Source organism: Chaetodon trifascialis, chromosome 6 (genome assembly GCF_039877785.1).
Source record: "Chaetodon trifascialis isolate fChaTrf1 chromosome 6, fChaTrf1.hap1, whole genome shotgun sequence".
In the NCBI taxonomy this organism is placed as follows: domain Eukaryota; kingdom Metazoa; phylum Chordata; class Actinopteri; order Chaetodontiformes; family Chaetodontidae; genus Chaetodon; species Chaetodon trifascialis.
The window spans coordinates 2,306,328-2,328,704 of NC_092061.1; the positions used below are offsets into that span (position 1 = coordinate 2,306,328).

Sequence of the window (22,377 nt, forward strand, 5' to 3'; positions counted from 1 at the left end):
GGTGCATCAGCTGAAAGGGGACAGCTTCCCCTGGAACAATGCACAAAGAGCGAGGAGGGCGGCGGACGCTCATCTGTCTGATCCCTGCGGAGGGAAACATCATCATTTAGGATCCATGTGGATTTTTTTTTGTTCTTTAAAGCTCGCTTCAATATTTTTAATTTTCACAGTCACAGAAGGACTATTTTTTTTCAGAGTGCCCTTGATATCAATACGCCCAATAATTAAATTATAGTGTCTTATTATTATTATTATTATTATTATTATTATTATTATTATTATTGTGATATTGTTGCCTCAGTGTGCATCCAGGCTTGTGTGTAAAATATCATTTTTCTTTTTCAGGTCTTTGCCTCTGTGTGTGTGTGTGTGTGTGTGTGTGTGTGTGTGTGTGTGTGTGTGTGTGTGTGTGTGTGTGTGTGTGTTGTTATTGGACTGTGCGCTGCGCACTGTACTCTGCTCCAATAGCATCCCAATGGCGGTGAATGGGGAATGAAAAAGGTGCAGCCATGCATGCAGGAGTGGGAGGATCCACTCGCTTCAATCTCGATCTCAGACTTTTGCAGCGACAGGGGCACAACCAACCAACCGCCTGTGTTCTCCCAAAGAGTTACTGCCGGGACATCTGCATACACACTCTCCTGTTTTTTATGGGGATTTGTTGTCAACTTTGTCTTCTTTCTCTCATCCTGAACAACTGATATTCCGTGAAGAAATTCCCCGCGTCCCCCCGTCGGCTTGTGGACGAGCAGATAACGCTTCCTCAGCCCTCCGCTCCTAACAGGTGACTCTCCACAGAGTTTTACACCTTTATTGTTTGCTTTCTGTCCCCCCCACGCCTCTCTGACACGTCGGGGGTCTGTGTGGTCGGCTTAGACTGCCTTTGCCTTGTAGCTGCCGCGCGCATCAAAGTCGAGTTTTTTTTGCATTTCTCCCACTTAAGCTCATTTTGTATTTTTCCTCCTCCGAGCTGCAGGCTGTGCCACACGGAACTCAAGCGGCTCCAACAGGTTTCAGCCTCGTCTTCGCTTTCGCTCCACCGCAGCTTAGTGTGCCGCAGGATTTCTTGTCCAGTCTGACCGTCTTCTTATGGATATTGCAACAGGTCTGGTGTCACTGGAGCGCCTCTCCGCGGGAGAACAGTCCGAGACGTGCATCATGCTGGACGGCATAAAAATTGAAGATCATCCGCTGCGATCGGGACAGGCCACGCTGGGAGTCATGCTCGGTGAGTCTTCTTCTTTTACGGGATGAAATATCAGCACATCGCTGTTGAACTGCGGGTGCAAGTCAAGCACTGTTAGTCCAGCGTGGATGCCATTACTGTGCCCACTGCTGGTGTGTGTCCTGACACACATATGAAACCATGAAAACCGACAAAAGTTCCCATTTACGCGCGTAAAGGGCTGAAACATTAGAGATATTAATTAAAAATGTAGTTTTCTTCTCGCGTAATTGTCAAAGAAACGCACCCTGAGCGATGCAGGCGTCTAAAGGCTGGATGGGTGCTGTGATCTGCAGGCCTTACTGGAGAGAAAATATCAAATCCATCCATTCAAACGCGCGTTTTTATTTAATTGAATCTCTACACCTCCAGTGATTGAGTGCAGGCCTTGAACGCCTCACAGTTTCAGCCCGCGCTGCAGAGCTTCATTCAGGCCTTCTGTTTTGTGACGGGCCCCAACTCCTGTGCCGTTTTCCAGGGACTGACTGTCACCATCCGTCGGTGTGTGAAGGATGCCAGCGTCCCATCTCCGACCGCTTCTTGATGAGGGTCAACGATTCCTCATGGCACGAGGAGTGTTTGCAGTGCACCGTGTGTCAACAGCCTCTCACCACCAGCTGTTACTTCAGAGAAAGGAAACTTTACTGCAAACACGACTACCAACAGTAAGCACAATTCCTGCCTTCCTCTCCCTCTCTGCAGATTGCTTTGGTTGCAGTGATTTAAAAAAAAAAAAAAAAAAGGCATTGTGATGGCTTTGGCTGGCCTGGAGGCCTCGTGAGTGTCACCCACAGTGTAAAAATACAGAGTGAAAAATGGAGAAGCTGCTGTGAATGTCACCTGAATTTTAGGAGATTTAATTCATCTAAAATCTGTGAACCATCGTGGAGGTTTGGTGTAAATTCACCTGTTGTCGTCTCTTGTTCTGCTCAGGTTGAGCTCATTTATTTCCTGTAAAATTAAAAAAAGCCAGTGGCAGAGCAGCAGGAGCAAGCGGGAGTGAATGTGAGCGTTTTGCTTTTTAAAGAAAGTGGAATAATGATGGAGGGGAATCAGCGCGCAGAGGCTGCAGGACGCGCGCGTCCAGCCTGGTCCGTCCCAGTATTTCAGCCCGTGCGGGGCCGCAGCATCACGCTCAGGCCCGATGTGTGCAGGCGGCTTTTTATTCCTCCGCCACGCGCTTCCTGGAGCATCATGGGGCTTTTCTGCTTCACCTTCACGCAAACATGGAGCAGATTGTGTGAGGAGGTTTTATTTTGGACTGTGAGGCCACAGCGCGGCTTATTTTTATTTTCCCATCAGAACAAACATTTATCCTGAACATCTGATGCCTCACTTCATTTAAATATTACACATTTCTAACTATACATTTTTATTTTATTCGACGGTACAATTTTAGCCTGTTTTTATTATTATTATCCTTATTTTATTACAGGCTGTTTTTATTCTATTTTATTTCAGCCTATTTTATTTTATTGAATATGATCTATTTTAGCATTCAGACATTAATCGATTTAATGAAAAACTATTCGCGCTTTTTTGCTCCATCTGACTTTTACTTACCTGCGAGCCAAACGCGCCAACGTGCGTTTAAATAATAATGGAGGACAATTAGAAGTTCAGGCATTCGCGCGCGCGCGACTCACACGCGCGCGCACACACACACTCACAATTTTCAGGGCGTTAATAATTTAGTGTTAAATTGGAGTTTCACTCTTTGACAGCGTGGACAGTTTCGGAGTCGTTGGGTGAAAATGCTGGACTGATTTCAGCCGCAGACTCCTGTGATTAAACTGTTAATTTGATCATCAAATTCACAGAAACACAAAGATAAAAAAATAAATCAGCATTATTAATAATACAGCCACTAAAAATAATAATTGTATAAATTATGGATGAGTGATAATAATGCAGGAATGGCTCCTGTGTGTTTTTATAGTAAATTACAATAAAGTTTTCCTCTAAATTAGGCCTGTGACAGGAAGTAGCATGGCAGCCATTAGCTGTGGAGGAAGATAAATGAGTAAATTGAATTAGTAAATTATCACATGAAAGCAGCCGAGATGGCAGATATATTGAGGCAGAGGAGCAGAGGCAGCGGCGGCGCTGAGGGCTGCCGTTTGGCCTGCGAGGACCCCGGGGCGCCCCGTGTTCCTCATTGCATGAGCGCTTTTCATGCTTGTCACTAAATTTCCAGCTTTTTGTGGCCGGCCTTTTTAACAATTCCACTTCGATTACCGGGACATTATGGCTCTCTGCTAGATGCCTCGCAAGCAACAAAGAGTTACATCTATTGCCGTGCGTGCCATTCATCCAGCTCTGTGACAGCAGTGTAGTCGGCCGGTAACAATGGAAAATTCATAGCAGGGACTGTGGGATGCCAGAGCCGCGGCGTCACGGCTCAGAGGCGGCTGGAGGCCGAGGCGGAGGGCTCTCCCTCTCCTGCCTCCTCGTCTACTTTTTTGATTTGTTCGGCGTGTGTGAGGAGAGGAAGACAGAGGCAGATAAGATCTATTTAGCTCGGAAAAGACGCTCGTCCCGGCCTTTTGTTTGTGCTTTGCGGAGCCTGGTTGGGCGTTCGGCTGCCCACCTCCCCTCTGCTCTGCTGCGTTGAGCTTGTGTGGCAGGTCCCATCGTCTCAGCCAAACACAACAACCTGCTGGGCGACGTCCTGCTCTCACACTGTTATTCATCACATCTTTTAATTCCTCACCCTCCCTCTCCTACTGTACCCTTTTTTTTTTTTTTGTTACCCCTCCCAGGTTAAAAACTAGCTGGAGGGTCCTTCCATCACACAGACACGAGTATCTCCTTTTTTTTCTTGTTTATTCCATTTGCATTGATGGGATACTTAAAGATGTAATTGGCACCTTTTTGACTTTTATGACACCCATTTAAGATGCATTTGTCAGCCCACAAACTGCTCTGGGCTGTGAGGAGAGCTCCTAGCCTTACAGAGGTCTTCGTGCCTAATTACATTCCTACAGCAACTGATTCATGCCCCGTAATCAGCTCTCACTCGCTATAATAAATCAAGGAATTGGCAAGCAGTCTTTTTTGGCACCTTTGGAACAGGTTTAAGTGCAGACGAGGGAAAACAATTGTGTACTGTATTATTAAAACTCCCACCAACACTGTTCAACACATCTTGCTCCATACAGTGCAATTATATAGTAACAAGGTTGGATTTTATTAGCCTTTATTCCATACGTTGGCCTGTTTTTCTGCCATGCGGCGACCTGTGCCGATCGTCCCCGTCTGATATGAAATTGCTGTTTTTGTCAGTGAGGAATATTTTTGATGGCTTGAGGTTTAAGGTTAAAAAAAAAAAGAAATGTATATATGTCAGGCATATTTTCCACGGGGGAAAATAGAATTAAATCCATTACAGAAGAGGAGAGTTGTGGCATTAAAGCGCTGCCTTTTGCGGGAATATTTCAGAGCGAGTTTGATAAAATTGAAAGCTGATCGACGGAGCTGTCAGCTGGACGGCAGCCACAGCCGCAGAGGAGGAACAAGCTGGAACGAGACGGGCGGTGTGGAAAAGGTGGAATTACACCACCCCGGGAGAGCGTGTTGTGCCCCGGTGTTTGGAGGTCAATTATACATCATTAGAAAGAGGGAGATCTTTTCCCCGGGGAGACCTTTCCTCTAACCGAGCAGATGCTTTGAAGGGAGCTTGTAATAAGGCCTATCACTGACCCGAGTGTTGGACAACACCCCTGTAATGGACTGCCTTGTTAGAAACTGCCATGGGCTCCATCCACAAAACATAACATTAACTAACTATATTATACACCCTGCTGCCTGCTTTTGGATCCTGCTGATGCATAAAGACGTTGCATTCCTGAGTGGATTTTTTTTTTTCCACGCTCTATAAAGTTTTACTGTCTAGCAAAATGTTATTTTAGACTGTTTCATTTGTAACTCGTCCAAATAAGTCGGCGTGCACATTTCTCCAATTTTTTTCTAATTCACGTGCTGTAAGCAAAATGAAATTTAGGTCACGGTGGTATGAGTGGTAGAAAAACAGAGCGGCGATGAAGCCGTAAAAACAGAGCTCCCAGGAGCCGCCTGGCCTCCCGTGCTCGCTGGACGATCCCCCGGTGTGCTGAGAAGTGCTTTTTCGGCCTGTTTGGAGTGCCCTCCTGTGAAATTGTTGTTTTTTAATTAGCTGTGCTTGGGACGCTGCAGCAGTGTGTGCCGGATAGATGCTGACGGCTGGCTTTCTGTGTTAGCTCACCGAGTGTGTGTTTTACTCACTCTAGGACACTCCCGCGTGGCCTGGCACTTTGTGAGCGCTCATATGCACACACACACTCTCACACACACGCGCGAGGAAGAGAATGGAAAAAAAACTGGGATGTACTTTGTGTTGTCAACCCAGCTGGGTAGTTTTGCAGTTAATTAAAGAGCGTCCTCAGTCCTGCTTAAGCATTTCAGACGCAGCTCGGCTCTGCGGCTCTGCCTTCCTTTGTGCAAGACTTTCTAACTTTCAGCTATACTTTCTTTTTTTTTTAATTCTCCCTAAAAAGGATAAAAATGCGTCTTTAGCCACTGCTCTTGGGTAAATAAAAGAGGACCTCTGCAGAGAGACAAATCTAATGTTAGAAACACTAAGTCAGATAATATTGCTTCAGCTTGCTGGGATTTTTAGTGCTCGGCGAGGAGCTGGCTGAAGCTGGCCCCGTTCCTCTGTAAGGAAGTATTGGGTTTAATGTCAACATGGCTCGGCCTGTCCCTGCAGCACACTCGGATGCATCATCTGTCATCTCATGGTTTGCTAACACCCCCACCCCGACGTATTTAGAACCATTAAAGGACCTGTTGGAGCGATATTTATTTGCATCATTAACTCCATCTTGGATTCTGTTTTCTGCTCTTTCCGGTTCCCACAAATAGCTCTTTGAGCGATGAATATTTGATTTAACCGTATCGTTTTACATGAACTCTTGTATGAATAGTGCTGTTGTAAATTTTACACCAGCTACATCCATAAAATCCTCACCAGTCTGCTGTTTATATCCGCTGAACGTGCTATTCTGTGATGCGCTCAGTAAATCTTCAGTACAAGCATCGTTCTGTGAAATCAGGTGACTTCACGAGGGCTCGTGTCATGGAGGCATTTCCGCCGTGCGTCTGGGTATAAATGAGTGGGAGCGCAGCGTGTGTGCGCAGCAGCAGTTGGAACACAAAGCACTTTGCAGGACGCTACGGGAAGCCGCAGAGGCTCAGCCACGGTAATGCCCATCACCACTTTAGAGGCCAGACTGGTGGCGAGGGATGTGGAAAGAGGTCTCTGTGGCTTTGTGTGGGGGAGCTGTAGTGCAGGGGAGGAGAAGGATCTGCAGAGGGATCTGCCTGGTGTGCTCACATTACACTGGATGATAGCAGAGGGGTGCAGAGGAACTCAAGCATGCAATTTGTTGGTAGCCACAATTTAACCTCATCTCCTAAAGCCGGCTGTTAGGCAGCCAGTGGGACATGTCAGTCAATCGGGAATGCTAATCAGTGACGGTGGAGAGAAAGCCCTCGGCTCTGCAACGTACTGATTTTCATTACTGGCTCCGAGTCCTCGGGCCTTCAGGTTTATTTTCACAGCATGACAACTCTTCATAACAGAAAGGAAAGCTACCACAAACCATTAAACGCAATTTACAAATTAGATTTTGGCTAAATCTGCAAAATACTATAATAGGCTTCTTAAAGCGGCCGGCCGAGAAATACACACACTCAGCAAATGTTTTCTATTCCAATTTGCCAGATCGCAACTTCAAATCAGAAAAATGAAACATTTGGATATTTTGCTGCGCCGAAATCATTCATTTAAAACACCGTTTACGGCGCGCTGGTGAAACTGTGGCCTCTCCTGGTATTTTTAATCAGGCCCGCTGGCCTCACCTCGCTTCTATAGATTGGAAATAGCCCACGCTTGTTTCTCCAGGCAGCCCGGTCGAACGTGCATGAGAAATTGAGACATGGCCTCTGCTGCTGGCTCGCAGTATCGCTGCTGGCCCCAACTGTGTATATGTGATCCCACTCTGGAATGTTTTTCCAACACGTAGGCTTTTCACAGATACACTAGAGAGGACTGGCATCACAGTGGCAAGTGCTGCATTCAGACTGTTGTGTGCCCAAGGCTTACTCTCACACTCACGTCACACATTCGAGCTCTACATGGGAATGGGCAGAGCAGTGTGTTTGTCTACATACACCCCAGGTTTTTGAGAGGGTGTGGGCGCATGTGTGCGTGTGTGTGTGTGTGTGTGTGTGTGTGTGTGTTGCTTCCTCTCCCTGCTCTTTCTTTCTTTGTCTCTCCTCTAAACTCCTTCCACTCTGCTGTGTTTTAAAGTTTCATCTCAGTTGCTGCATGTCTGAATTTCAGCAGCACAGATTTTTTTTTTTTTCGCGCAGATTCGACAAAACACATTCTTTGTCTTTTTTTTTTTTTTTTTTTTTTTACCCCTTTTAATCTTCATCAAATGAGATTAGCCCCCCAAATACCGGTATTCCTGCCCAAAGTGACTGACAGAGATTTGCACTTTTATCATTAAGTGTGACACTAAGCTGGTCGGAGCTTTGTCTTGAATGGAGGGTCTGACGGAAACGGGGGCTCCTAATCCTTTTATTTGTGTCAGGCCCAGAAAGGGGGAAGAATGGGGCCGTGGTGGGATGGGGCTGCAGAATGCCACGGCCCTTAGTCCCCTCCAGACCCGGCCTCCACAGCCAAGTGAGCATGAGACTCATCTTATGTGGTCTATGCACTCGAGCGGACGCGCACACACTCATGCGCACATTGATGCATCTACAGTATGTTGAAATGTTCGCTGAGGCACATGCACGCAATCCTGAATCCGCCGCCTCATGTACGCATGCACGTGTTCACCTGAGCGTGCACCCGGTGACGTGAGCGTGTACCTGATGGCGGTGGCAGGAGGTTCGGTCTAGGATGAGATTAATAAAGTTTGCCGGTTCCCTGGTCGAGGTCCAGCGCCAGGCTTTTGTCTGCGGCTCACATCGGGTTGTGGGGCTTCAGCTCCTTTGTGTGTGCACCCTCGTGGTAATCCATCTCCAGCGGGAGTCCCCTGGGGCACTTTATTTACTCATTCAACTGTTTGGAAGTCTGTTAGACTGCAGATCAGATGCAGTGAAACCAATGTGATTACTTTAACCAGCACTTCCAGATTCCTGCCCAGCATCTCTGCTCACCGTGAGCCGGTGTGCTCTGCAGGTGGGAGGGACGGTCCACACTGACTCATCCCTCACTGTCTGTCCTGCTCGCCAGCCTCCGCTCTGGGCCCGTCCAATATTCTCTGTTATGAAAATTCTGCTTTAGGTATTGAACCTCCTGTGCCCACACACTGCAGAGCTGACTTGATTCTTTTGTTATCCTTGTGTATTTGACTTTGTTATTTTCTTTCTTGCATCTCAAAAATACAAGTTCCAAAACTGGTGGCTGGCATTTGTCAGGTCTCCTTCTCAGCAGATCATAATTCAGCACCATGGCAAGTGTGGTGTCACAGTGTAAAAACTAACATCTATGTTTTACTGCAAACAATGAGAAGGATTTGGTTATCCATCCATCAACATAAACCCAGAGCTATGTATTTGGGGCTAACCCCCGTGTTAAACCGTTGCAGGCTGTCAGGCTCTCTGAATTTACTCTCCGTCTCTTCCCCCTGGTGTGGCTGGGGAATATGGTTGAAATCAGCTGCCAGGACCGGCATCCACAGCGAGAGCTCCCTGCACTCGCTGTTTAGAACCAGCCCCTGATTGGTGATGGCTGTCTTGGCAAGAAAAATAACCCCCTAAGAAAACAGTGCAGATTGGGTTTCTACGCGTCTGACTCACTCCCGTCCTCTCTGACCGGCCCCCCCACAGCAAACCAGCATGATTTGTGCATGAGGTCCCGTGACCCATGGAAGCTTCAAAAAGCAGCGAGGGGAAATATTTGGATGATCCTGATGGGGGAGTGGAGACGTGGGAGGGAGGCGGAGATGATGGGGGCTTGGTAGGAGCGGGGCTGAGCGGTGTAAGGCAATGCAGATGTGGAGACTCTGCAGTGCAGCCGTGATGACAGGGGGGAGTGTGTCGAGGAGGTGACTGCCCATCTTGGGCTCTCACCCAGACACCCGCCGCCGCCAGTGTCCACGAGGGCGGCTGCAGCACAGACGTCACGTTCTGCACAAAAAAGGTGGCAAACGGCAGAGGGAGCCGTGGACGGGGGGGTGGAAAGAGCTGCAATAGACGAGGTATTTTATCATCAGGTACCATGTCATGATACTGATCGTCTGTACCTCACCCCCCTGCTGCACACCCCCGATCCCTTCTCCTCTCTCTTTACCTTTCGTCTGCTGGCTGGATATTAATATTTCCCAGAAAGCTGCCACAATACGTCTTCTCGGGAAATTCCACGACTCCTGAACGCTGCAAAATGATCCGGTGTCTATGAAAGGGATGGATAAGGGGATGAAACATAAAGATTTTTCACCGTGTTTTCCGTGCATGTGTGATTCCGTAGCGCTCTCTGGATGCAGATTTCTATTCGCTTGCCTTGATAAGAAAAATGTGTTGCTGCAGGTGAAGGCTGAGTTGTTTGCTCTATTCGTCTAAATTTTCTCCTCTGGCTGATAGCATTGTTTGATTCAACCTCATGGCCTCGTAGCACATTATTTATGCAGAGAATCTGCCTCTGGGACCAGCTCAATGGAAACCCCGCTGAACAGAAATAGCTGTAGTAGGCTGAGGCTTGCTGCAAACCCAAACTCAGCATTTAGAAAAGCAAAGCTGTGGTCTGAGGCTACCCCAATCATTCTTTGGCCTCAATGCTTGTCGCTGCCTCCTCCTGAGAGTGGGTGGGTTGACCGACCCCCAGGATGTCTGTCTGCCTTAGCGCTGGCCCTGCAGGCCCGGCCTCACAGGGGAGCGCCAGCCCCAGGCCGGAGCTGCGCTCTGAAACCAGAGCTCCAAACTTGTGTTGTGATCCCAGCTGGAGAGACAGCTCTGGCTCTGAGCGGAGCCCTCTCGCAGCGGGCGGCCGGGGTCACCGGTGGCCTCTCAGCCCTCATCGCTCCGCCGTGCTCCTGCGCCGCACCGAGCAGGCCTGCGTTATTTATTAACCCGCAGTCTTCGCTTCTTCTAAGACTCGCAGAAAATATCGGAGAAGTGAAGTTTTGATGAGGTCATGTTATCAATTACATGTGGCTTCGGAGGGTAAACTACACAAAACGCTGGTTCTGCCTAAGCAATTTTCAAGATGAATGCTTCACATGAGTCGTGCTGTCAGTAATAGCGCTCTGTCAGTGCAAACACGACGAGACCGTCATCTGTTATGTCTGTGTTGGACAGTCTCTCTTTTACACTTTAATCTGTAAAGTAACCAGAAAATCTGCTTTGAGGAAAAATGCCACTTTTGAGTGTTTGTGGTGCGAACGTGTCTTCATGTCTGTGTTTTTGCAGTTTCTTAATACAGCATGTTTATCTCACGGCGGTCATCTCGCGTGTTTTTTGCATTCCTGTGTGAATGTGCTTACATTTGTGCAGCCGTGTGTGTGTGCATGTGCGTGCGTGCGTGTGTGTGTGTGTGTGTGTGTGTGTGTGTGCGCGCAGCGGCTCTGTCACCCGGCCAGGCGTTGGACATGCTGTTGGCAGGCGACACAGTCTGTGGATTCTCCTCTTGGTCATGCTGCTCTGGAGGCAGAAAGCGGTGCGTGCCACCCAAACCACCAGCCACCCCCCCTCCGCCGTCGGCAGGCCGGCCCTCTCCCTGCTCTCCTTGCTCTCCTTTTCCTGGGCCCCAGAGCTTGGGCTGTGGCCTGTGGATGAGTGCTACATCCTGGCTGTCAGCACAGGGGTTAGCTGGGGATTGGCCTGTGGTGGAAGTGCAGTATCAGGCCCTGTCTGTCAGCTCCTCGTTCCACTTCCTCCCGCCCCTCGGCGCAGGCTGCCGTCAGTGGCACTAACATACGGCGAGCTGTGACTGACTCACATCTCTGGCTTGAAAATGAAAGGATTGCCCTCAAAATAGGCATATTCATAGCCATGCCAATGAAAAGGGGCTGTTTAAAACCCTTAAGTGCTCGGTGTTGTGTTTTTAAACAGACCGCGAAAGCTTTGACAGACGGTTTTCTATTTCAGCCAGTATTTCATTTCAGGTACTTTTAACTGTCACTTCCTGACTTCTGAGGAACAACCACTCACCCACAGTGTGTATTTGCATACAGTTACAGCTCCCTTGCAGCCCCGTCTTTTTTAAAAACCCATTCCCGTTTATTAGATTGCTAAATGTTTGCAAAATGTCACTCGAGATATTTTATTTTCTTGCGGGTCGTACATTTTCTGCCAAGATCCTGATTTTGTGCATATACCTCCAGACTGTGTGTGGATCACATTATCTGACACACACACACACACACACACACACACACACACAGGTACATACATGCTCATGCACACATGGACACACATCTGTACTGCACATGCTTGCAGACAGGCCTACACATGTTGGAGGATTTGCGACTATAATCAGATTAATTGGTCCATCTCTCCTTGGAAACATCACATATACACATGAAGGCCTCTGGTAGCTTTCAGCTGGATGCTGCTTACACTAACCAGAGGCCAGGCAGCAGGCGCGAGGTCAGCGGGGTCACAGCACGCTCTCTGGCATCAGCGTCGCTTTATGGCTTACATGCTCGAAAAATTATTACGGCCTTGTTCTGTCTGACAGAGGAGGAATTTCTATCTGCTCCTCCTGAGAGTCCCGGCTTATTTAAGCTGCACTTTCCTTTACTTAAATTTGACACAGAGACACTTTCTTTTACACAACATAAACACACAAGTTGGTGTTGCTTGGCAGAAGCCTCAGCCTCTTCAAAGAAAGTGGCAAAACACGTTTGGCCTTTGCGATGAATATTATAAGTACATTAACCATAATCCTGACTAATATTCTCCAGGCTGCATGCAGGTCCAGTGCCTCAGTGCGCAGCGTATGTTTTTCTTGTTGGCCACAAGTATGTCTATGTGAGGGACTATCTACACATGCTGCCATTCATGCTTTTATTATGCAGTAGGTTTAACCTCACCACAACTTGTGCAGAGGAATGAGTAATGCTGGCCGTCGTTCTTTCTCCCTCTCAGATTGTTTAATCTGCTGTTAACGGCACATGCTTCTGTTTGCATGTGTTTCAGTAATTATTATGTGATGAGGACAGCTGAGAGGCGTCGTTACTGGCTGTAAACCTGATAAAATACAAATCACTATTGGTAAAACATATATAACCACATGTCAATTCAGCTACGCTTTAACTGAGAGTGCATGAAAACTAATAGAGGAGGAGCTGAAACAGCTAAAATGAATGGACAGATGATCGAACATGCTAATGATAAATGGCTGAAACAGTTAGCTAAAAGCAATGGAGGAGCTTCAAAGTGGTTGCACACACTTAATCACACCAGCCTAAAACTGACAGCTCACTCCTTTCGAACAAATATCCAAACTATTCTCCACTGTTACCCGCTCTTCATCAGTCGTCGAACGATATCCAGTTCAAAATGGATTCAAAGCACATTTGGAGCATGAAGTCAGTGAAAGGCTACTGGAGTTCATCTGTGAGTGCCTCTGACAGAAAAGGTTGTAAACCGCCGGTTTAGGGGGTAGAAATGTGATATTTATGCACACAAGCAAACTTCCTCCCAAAAATACTGGCTGGAGGACGGTTGCATGAATTTTGTTTAGTGTTGTTTGTTTTATCTGGAAACGGCAGCGAGATGTGGTCGACCAAATCAGAATAATTCAGAGAGTGTTCAGTAAGCTGACCATCACAAAACGAGCAGATTAACCTTCACATACGCTGAAACATGTCCGCCTGCTCTGCCTCATGTGGCAAACCCGGCGCTGCTGGCACGAACACAAACAACCCGTAAAAATGCATTTGGCAAACAGTGTTTCTCAGCTCTGGCTTTTTCAAGTATTCTGGTGCTAATAAGCCCTGACACACCCAAAACAGCCACCCCCTCAAAGAGCCCATCCAGTGTGGAGCGGCGGTTTGCTGTCCAGGGGAAGCCTGTGGTTCTGGAGCCAGAGACGGAGTCGTGCCCTGCCGTCCCACAGAGATGACAGGAAGATAAGACAGAGAGGTGGCCCCCCTGCACAAAAACATCTCACCAGGAGCCAACCTAACCTGGGGTGGAGGTGCAGGCCTTCAGGACTCGTGTCAAAATCTATCCTCACTGCAAGAAAATACAGAGAAAAAAACAGTTTCTGGGAGCGTAGCCTCCAGAATCCGCTGTAAGATGCATCACAAATATCCATATCAGGTTTATTCTACGACAGCACGCCTCTGTATGTCACAGCTTTGGCTTTATGGCGTGGCTTCTCCTCACCAACAGCCACAGGAATAAAGGAGGGGGGCGACTGAGCGCAAGCGACAGACTCTTGGCAGACACAGCCCCTGCAGTTACATTATAACTTAGAAAACCGCTTATAGTTTGCAATATTTGAGAAGGCGAAGTGAAAAGGTAGCCGTTTCTCCGAGACGATGCGTAATGAGGGAACCGTAGGGAAGCAGACACAGCGAGCGGTTTGTGGAAGCGGCACTAACGCCGGGATCAGCAGCATTAAAAGAGATTTACACCCACAGCTCTTAAACAGTTTTCTTTTGCTCAATGGTTCCTCTTTTACAGATATTTCAAGGAAGTAATAAACTGCACTGACAAGCGTTCGAGTGGCTTTGAAACATCCCTCATGGGCAACAGAGCTCCATCACTTCTATCACAGTGCTGCGGCTCTGGATCATTATTTCTGCACAAGTCGGCCTGTTTCTCTCTGTTAACAGCATTTGGCCTCTCCTGGATATTATGATCAGCTTGTTGTTGTTTATATCAAAGAAATGTTGTGTAACTAACTATAATGCATCAAGCGCCACGCTCTCCCCGAGGGTGAGTCAGTTCAACATTTATCTGGTTGTGAGTGGTGCCTTTGCCGTGTGGTTTGGGCCTACAGACTGTTTTTCCTGACAGTTAACTTCTTTTGAAGCTGTCTGCATGGTCCAGAATGAGGCCCTGCACAGTGTAAGATGTCATACTCCCACTGTGCTGACCAACATGCTCTGTGGGCCTTGATGTGCCTATAACATTTAATGGTACTTTGGCAAATGCTAATGGAAACTCTTACTTCGCCTAGCAATCACATTTCATTCCCTTCTGTATGGTTGCTCTTTTTTTTATTTACCATAATTATTCATTTGCCTCTTTGATATATTTAAGTATGAACCCGTGGCTGAGAGAGAGGAGTGGAAAGAATATGCATTATCTGCTAATTATTAAGATTAAGGGTGGGATAAATAAACCAGAACGAAAGGGAACATTTGTCTTGAGTCAGCCACGGTTCCCAGTGCTCTGCTACCCCACAGCATGGATGTTTGTCTCTCTGGGACAGCAGGACGTCACACAGTGTCCCTCCACGGTGTCCCGGGCTGGGACCCGGGGAGGAGGAGGAAGGGAGGAGGAGGAGGAGGAGGAGGAGGAGAGGGGTCATGCCGTGGCACGTATGTGTCTCAGTGTGCGATGAGGAAACATCTCGACCTCGCACAGGTTCAAGAGCCTGCTTCTGATTAGTCACTGTGATCCGCAGTGATAAACAATTCCTGTGGTCTCCTGCTCCAGAAACATCACTGGCAGCGCCTGAGTGTTCGCGGGTGGTTTGTGTGTTTGTATGTGTGCTCAGACATGCTCGGTCTGAGCGTCTGCTTTCCTGTGCGTTTAATAGTATTTCCAAAAATATGATCCAAATGATAAGTAGCTTACAGAAGAAGAATAGCATGATTCAGCTGCTGGGATGTGGACCTCAGGCCTGAAATGCATTAATGTGATGTTCTTCTGGTGGAGAGTGACGTCAGAGTTGAGCTTGGTGTCCAAAAACGTGAGGGTTTGTGGCGATTTTATTAACTTACTTAGTCAGATAGTCACATGTTTGAACAGCAGATTTTTTAAAAAGTCATGCACGATATGTGTTCATGCCAGACCTGCAGCCCACCGCGGCCAAGAGGGCGAGCTGCAGCCCGGCTCGCTCAGGCAGCCTGGCGTCCTCTTTGCCCTTGCTGGTAACTGGCGAGTTTATCTGCTGCTGCACTTCCGCGCAGATGCCTGGCATCGAGCCTCCAGGCGATAAAAACGTCCTGGGAAGGTAAGTGTTTACGGTGAGGATCGGTAAGGTTAGCGGGATCAAAGCTCTGTTGAAAGGACATTAAGCAAAGAAACAGGAATAATAAACAAAACAGGCCGTTAGTCATAGCATCAGATTTATGACATGTAGAAACCATGTCAGGGAGAGGCAGCTCTCTGCTCTTTACTGCAGTAACAAACCGAGAACAGGCCAGTTAAGTCCAGAGAACAATAGCAGCGAGGGAAGCGCCACAAACGTACAGTCGGCCTTTATATTGCTCTCGTGTTATTTTCCGCTTCTTGTCGAGGATTGAAAGGCGACGCTGATTGGATGAAAACCTTTTTCATCCTCTCTGAGTTTCTGGCTTTGTAGGGGAAGCTCAGCAGCCCTCTGTCTGCCTCAGACTGGAGCCTCGTGTAGCCTCAGCTTGGCTTCTCTCGGCCGATTGCGTTGACTGTTTCAGCCGGGTGTGTTCACAGATGCCCCCACACCTCCGCACCGAGGCCGCATTAATAAATACAGCTCACTTTTTAGACCTTAGAGGGCTGAATCATATATTTGTTTTTGGTTTCTTTTTGCTGTAAATCAGGTTTTAGGCCACTTTGTGAGCACTTCCTGCACGCTCTTTCCTGCAGGAGCGGGACTCCATTCCCGTCCAGTCCAGTCATTTGCTTGAGGCTGCAGCTTTAAGTGGGAATTATTGCTCTGGAGATAAGTATGGAGATAAGCCAGTCCTTGCCTGCAAGATGTATGAGGTGTCTGGACACTGGGAGAGGTGCACCTGACCTGGAAATGAATGGTGTGAAGGTACAAGTGCAGCGCATGAACCTCCTTTTTCATCCAGCACCCGACTTCTAAGTTCATCGGCCCAGATCATCGCACAGACGTTATGAAGTGCAGACAGTTGTAATTTTTTGAGCATTATTTGATTTTATCTGCTGGTTTAGCTTCAAACATCATCACTCTGCACTGTAGCGCTGAAGCTTTAAGGGAGCGTGTACAAATTATTGTGTGAAAGGGAGGGTTGAACCTTAAAAAGGCTTCAACGCTCGCTGTGATATTTCAAAATATTCTGACTGTGTTGGTGCAGCTTGATTCACAGTTAAAAACTAAAAGAAGCAAAGCATAAACAATTTAAGATTCTGCACCAAAACCTCAGTATTTAACCCTAATTAATCTTTTTTACAATTAATCTGCAGCTGCAACGAAATATTGATCTCAGGTGAGAAGAAATTAAAAGATCCCTTCAGCAAAAAGAATACATCCTAATACCCCCCCCCCCCCATCCTAATCATTTCTGGACGGTCCCTAAGTGCAGTGTTAGTTTATAAAATGTGAAATCTGAACATTTAGGATCTTCAGAGTGGAATCCAGTCCAAAAGCTTTGTTGTCTTCAAGTGAATTATGAATTGTTTTTGTTGTTTTTTTTTCCAGCACAGAAAATTGATAATTGCCTCTTGTCTAAGGTGTGTGGGAGAAGCATTCCTCCTGCCTGGTATGTTAATTCACAGCTCCGGGGCCTGTACCAGCCGTCGCTCTTTGAAGTTTCCCCTCGCGTTGCCTTCTCCCATCAGCTGAACTTGTGGCCTCTTTGCATTTTTATTTATTTGACAATCCCTCGCGTGTAAAAGATGATAAAGTTGACATGTTACAGGCAGTCGACGCTTTGGCCCGTTGAGGGGAGCGCTTTGTTCAACGCCCCAACAAATTTGAGCTCTACGTTTGATGACACTCACATGCCAAAAGAGTTTGCTCATTGGACGGCTGCCAAGGTGCGAAAAAGAAGCCAGACCAGATCAGTGTGATCCTGCGGTGTGTGAGGTCACGCACACACACCATGGCTTCATTTCCACTCACCTCGATCACCTTTTGATTCGCCAGCCCCTTCAGTCCGTCTGATCCGTGCCTACAGCTCGCTGCGTTTCGGTGTGTGCGGCACATTTCTGCTGGTTAGCTACCTGGAACATTTCCTCTCGTCTGCCAGTATTGCTTTTTTTCTTCTCCTCCTCCTCCTCCTCCTTCTTCTTCTAAAGCTGTGCACTAAGAATCATTGTCAGGCAGCCAGCTAATGTCCAAAAAGGTCACCCGCTGTTATGATTGAAGCGAGCACTGGTGGTTTGACCCGCCGCACAAAAAGAGTTATAGGTGGCCGGTCAGCTTGTCAGTCAGGTTGGGTGGTTTTTTAATCATTTCATCTTTGCTGGGGGGCTCTCCCGAGACCCCCGCAACGTTTAGCAGTCTGCGGCTCAGGACCCCGGGGCTCGTCTAAGCCCTGCCTGTATCCGTGCTGCCATTATTAGCTCTGCTCTCCAGAGCACGCCGCTCATCTCTCCCCTGAGAGGGCGGCTGAGAAATGAAGCGCGCCGGCTGGGCGCGGCAGCGGAGGGCCAATAGCCCGACATGGAACAGTAATTACTCCATTGATATTCCTCACACAATAACACTGTCATCTCTCATTTGCATAACCTCGCTCGGCTCGCCGCGGCAGATGAATGCATATGATCTTGTCAAGAGGCTGCAGGAGTTTAGAAGGCGTGTGAGCGGAGGGGTTTTTCGCCTCCTCCTCGGTGCCAGGTTTGTTTCAAACAGCCCGGATAATCTGTTTGATTATGATTAAGTTTGCAGAATGAAAGAGGAAACCACCTTTCAACTGTTCTGTATATACAGAGCTCTCCGGCTCAGCTGTCTTTGTGCTATTAGAACATAAACAACAAAATGGAGAGAGGAGGCTGCTGTGGAGCAGGTTTGAAACAGTGTGTGTGCGACTGCCTGAGAGAATGAGTGTGTGTGAGGCGAGGGGGGGTGTCAGCGGATGTCATAGGGCCCTGTCTCAGTCCTTGGTTAATGGCCATTGGTCATAGGCTGTCTCCCCTTTATTTCTTTTGCTCTCCTGCTCTATCCTTCCAGGTCTCCCACTGGAGCAGCGCCCTCAGGCACCGCATCATTTATTGCTGTCAGGAGTCACAGGGGAGAGGAGGGGGAGGAGAGGAGGGGGGAGTGCAGGAGGAGGGGAGACAGGGAGAAGATGTGCTGCAGAGAGAAGCCAATGGAGGCGATGGGGAGAGGCAGGCAGGCACGCTAGACTGTCAAATCTCAGCCGTTGAATATTTAATGGAGCCTGGAGTGTTTATTTAGTTAGCCTGTCGATTTTTAGCGCTCTGTCAATAGCGGCTCCCGTGTAGCCTGCTGATGATCTTTAGTGTCTCTTCCCCCAGGAGAGGCCAGGCACTAAATGCAATTATGGATTTTCCTGCACCGCAATGTGTTTGATATTTTTACTGATCTAATTTGCAATCTGGTAGTTTATTGTTTGGCATTTTAGTGGCGCTCAAGTGGCGAGGCAAATTTGATTTCCCCTCATAATTCTTTATAACTTCATTAATGCTGTTAGCACATTGGCACAGATCTTAAATAAAGCTAGAGAATCATTGCATGGATGAATGCATTCCTCATTTTATTGTCTCCATGCCCCATTCTTTTTACTGATTCTGGTTCTAATTAAAAATCATCCTAGCGGTGTACTGTCTTTGTGAAATATGAAATCATAATCGGATTTGAATGGCTCCCTTCACAGAGGCGCGCGTATTCGACCGCACGCCCGGATCTGTTGTGGGCACGGCGAAACAGAATCCAAACAACTTTCTTTCAGTGGCATTCAGCAGCTTCGGAGACAAACGAGGATATTAGCAGCAGAGCAACAAAAGTAACAGAGGAGAAATAATGCGGGTGATTGTCTCCGAGAGACAGTGTGGTTCCACGTGTGTTTCTGTACAGCCGTAGGATTTCCAGCCCTATGACGGATGTGTTAGTTAGAGGGGCAGCATTAGCTGTAATGCTGTTAGCATGTAGCCGTGTGAGTGATGTGCTAGTTAGATGCCCAGCAGTAGAGCTAATGGTGTTAGCGTGTTGAGCCTTCAGAGGGATGCAATCGGTTAGGCTGTGATGGATGAGTGTCGTGCCGCAGAGGCCTGCAAGCCTCCTCATTCTGCTTAAGTGGACGTGCACAATTAGTGCCGAAATCAGAGACTGCTTAATCTGATGGCAGGCTTAACGTTCAGTCGGAAAAATGGCTCATCTAGCTGGTGGTGAGTGAATGATGGCGGCTGCAAAAAGACGAGTCGAAGCAGCGAAAGAGAGACGGGCTGATACGCATCTCTCTCACTCAGTGTTCCAGCGAACGTACAGTAAGTCGTACATGATGCTGAGACTTGGTCTTGGTTGAGGAAGCACTGATAGAGCAGAGCTTTATCATGCCGCGCCGCTTCCTCTCCGTTTCAGGCTGAAATAAAATTACCTTTGTACAGACTGATTGTTGTCATCACTCCCGCTCATCGCCGCTGGATGAGTGACAGGTGGCATTACGTGTCATAGAAAGCACAACACACATTCCACCTCAGAGATAACGAGCGGGACACATATTCACGTATCGCTGAGTTTCCAAAACAAACAGGAAATATCAAAGGTGGAAGTCCTGCAGCTCTGGTGCTGTGATCCACAGCGGAACCTGTTCTCGTCCGCCTCGCCGCTCTGCACACGGCCACCAGGCCAGGTGAGCAGCTGGGGCCAGACTCAGGTGCTGCTGCCACGAGAGCCGACTGCTGATCACATTATTGTGCATTACCACGTTCATTCTGCCTCCATCGAGCAGCGAATCCCTCCGAACGCTGAACTCTGCTATGATTCTGTCTCCACGAGCTATAAATCATCGTCTTGATTCAGACTATTAGCGTTTCTGATGACTCACTCAGCAAAGATGTGCTTCACACCAGAAAACATGCTGCTTTTATTTGCAGTAATCCCCGCAATTGCTACTGTGACGTCCTGCTTTGAGCACAAACTTTTATTTTGCACAGATTTTCCCGACAGCAGAGATCCCCTCTCTCTAATTGCGGACTGTCATCAGATCAGCTGCCGCTCTCGCCCTTCCCCTCTTGCATCACTTGCGGTTTGAGAAGAGCGCGGACCCTCTCGGCCAAATCCCGACGCTACGAGCTGAGACGAGAGACGTTTGCACTCCGGCCGTGGATGAAATTCATCGTCCTTATCAGCTGAGATGAGAGGGGGAGCGAGGCCGAGGAGGATTTCTCTCGGAGCAGGAAATGTCATTTCTCTGTAATAGTTTATGATTCATCCCTCCACCTTTGACTAAATAATGAGGGATGACAATTAGAGCAGCCATGGGAGTGGGAATCAAAGGGCTGAGATTCCCCTTGGCAGAGTCAGGCCTGTCTGAGTGCGCTCCAGCAAACTGGATCCAGATGTGGGGCTCCGTGCTGCCACAGAGGCTGCAGCCGCCGCCGCCGCAGCCACACAACAGGCTCTTTCTGCCAGCCAGGCGGCCGGCCGCTCAGCCAGCCAGTGAGCCGGCCGGCCTCTCCGCCTCCGTGCTCAAACACGACGGGAGACTCTCCCGGCGAGAGCACAGAGGCCCCGCTGCAGATAAAAGAGCTCCAGCTCAGAGCCAAGAGCTGCACAGGATCATTTCTCTGCATGCTGTGATTTATCAAACCCTGGCTTTGTGTCTCTGTCCTCTCTTTGTCTTCCCCCGTCCTTTCGTTTGTGTGTCTCTCTGCTTACGTGCACGTGGGCCTGCTGGCGGAGGCACATGTTGAAGAGCAGGTTTGATATTTCCGCAGGTTGTCGTGAAAATGTACGTCAGCACACATGAAAGTGTTTTCTTTGTGCGTTGGTGATCATCCGGCCCTCTTTCTCCTGCAGATCGCTGGTGATCTGATGTGTCTGCTGGTGGAGCGGGTGGGGGGGTCGGCTGCTGTCACTCAGCGCGGCGGCTGAATCAATGGTCCGGTGTGGCAGAGAAAAGGCCAGCAGAGCGCTATTGATATGTTTAACAAATTAGGCCTGATGACGGCAGGTGTGATTGTGAGCGCAGCTCTGGGGTCAGCTCGTCATATGGTGGCTAACAGACACGATATTGCTGCGTGTCCTGATCTCTCCATTCCCTCACAATGGCATTAGGGGCACCCCAGGGAAATAAAGAGTCCCACTCCCCTATCCCCAGTGCTCTTCAAATTAACTCCCCAGAAGGTTAAGCTCCCTGATTCATAATTATTCAAGCCCACCACCACCACCACGGCCCTCTCCACATCCACTTCCCAGCCCCTCTCCCTCTCTCCCTGCCACTTCTCCTGAGTGGCACTTGGCTTTTTGTGGGAAAGCCCAGGAATTAGATTAGCTAAGCCTGACCTGTGAGCGTACAGCCAGATGACGGGAGCAGGATTGGACTTGATCTCTGCCTGTCTAGCTGTCTCTCTATTCAATCTAGCTGTCTGTCTCTCACACGGTGTGTTATTGCTTGTGAGCGTCCCTATGGATGAGACATTTTCAGCCGCAGCTATTCTGCAATTGCATATATAGCCCTCCGAGGAGCGGCCAGTGTCAAGAGTACATCTCACTTGCATGGACGTGATTTGAATGATGGGAGCTGCGATTGGCCTTCAGTTCTCCCTTTGTGGCCTTGTGGCAGTCTCAGTGCTGGTCTGCTCATTAAATAAGTGCCAGCATCAAACAAAACACAGTGACTGTTGGGGAAGACAGAGGGAGAGTGTTTCCACCGGGGCCAGCGCTTTAATGCGCTCACGTGATTTCAGCTCGAGCTTATTTTTTCTTAATGTCTGTGATCTTAAGAGGAACGCACTCTCCTGCTCTCAACAGCAGTTTCATTTGAAATGAAACGCAGCAGGATTATCCACCTTTTTTTAAGGAGTTTGCTCACTTAGACTCACTGGAAAACAGAACCTGAGCGGAGAAACAGAACCTGATTAAATCCAAATCCACCTGAGAGATTCGTCAGCCCTCTGAGTGGGCTCTTTGCAGGGATGCAGGATGAGAATCTGCCTCCTGAGTCGCTGCCAAAAGATGCTCTCCCCCTCGGTGCTTTGATTTCTACCTGCTGCTCAGGCTCTGCAGGATCAGCCATTAATAGCTGTCACGCTTCTCAATCAGTGCAGGAGTTCTGTGGAGCCTCTGA

The 22,377-nt window shown here is 48.3% G+C and overlaps 1 protein-coding gene across 2 annotated transcripts in view; it reads left to right on the forward strand.

Moving 5' to 3' along the window:
* The first annotated feature begins 525 nt into the window (after window positions 1-525).
* Window positions 526-22,377, forward strand: part of lmx1bb (LIM homeobox transcription factor 1, beta b) — a 42,518-nt gene continuing 20,666 nt past the window's right edge. The window contains exons 1-3 of one of the 2 annotated variants that reach the window (XM_070964477.1): window positions 526-784; window positions 1,106-1,228; window positions 1,704-1,890. In XM_070964477.1, coding sequence (XP_070820578.1) covers window positions 1,159-1,228; window positions 1,704-1,890 — 257 coding nt within the window. In that variant the 5' untranslated portion in view covers window positions 526-784; window positions 1,106-1,158. Of the gene's footprint in view, window positions 1,229-1,703; window positions 1,891-22,377 lie in introns of both variants that reach the window. The other variant, XM_070964476.1, reaches the window with a different exon arrangement.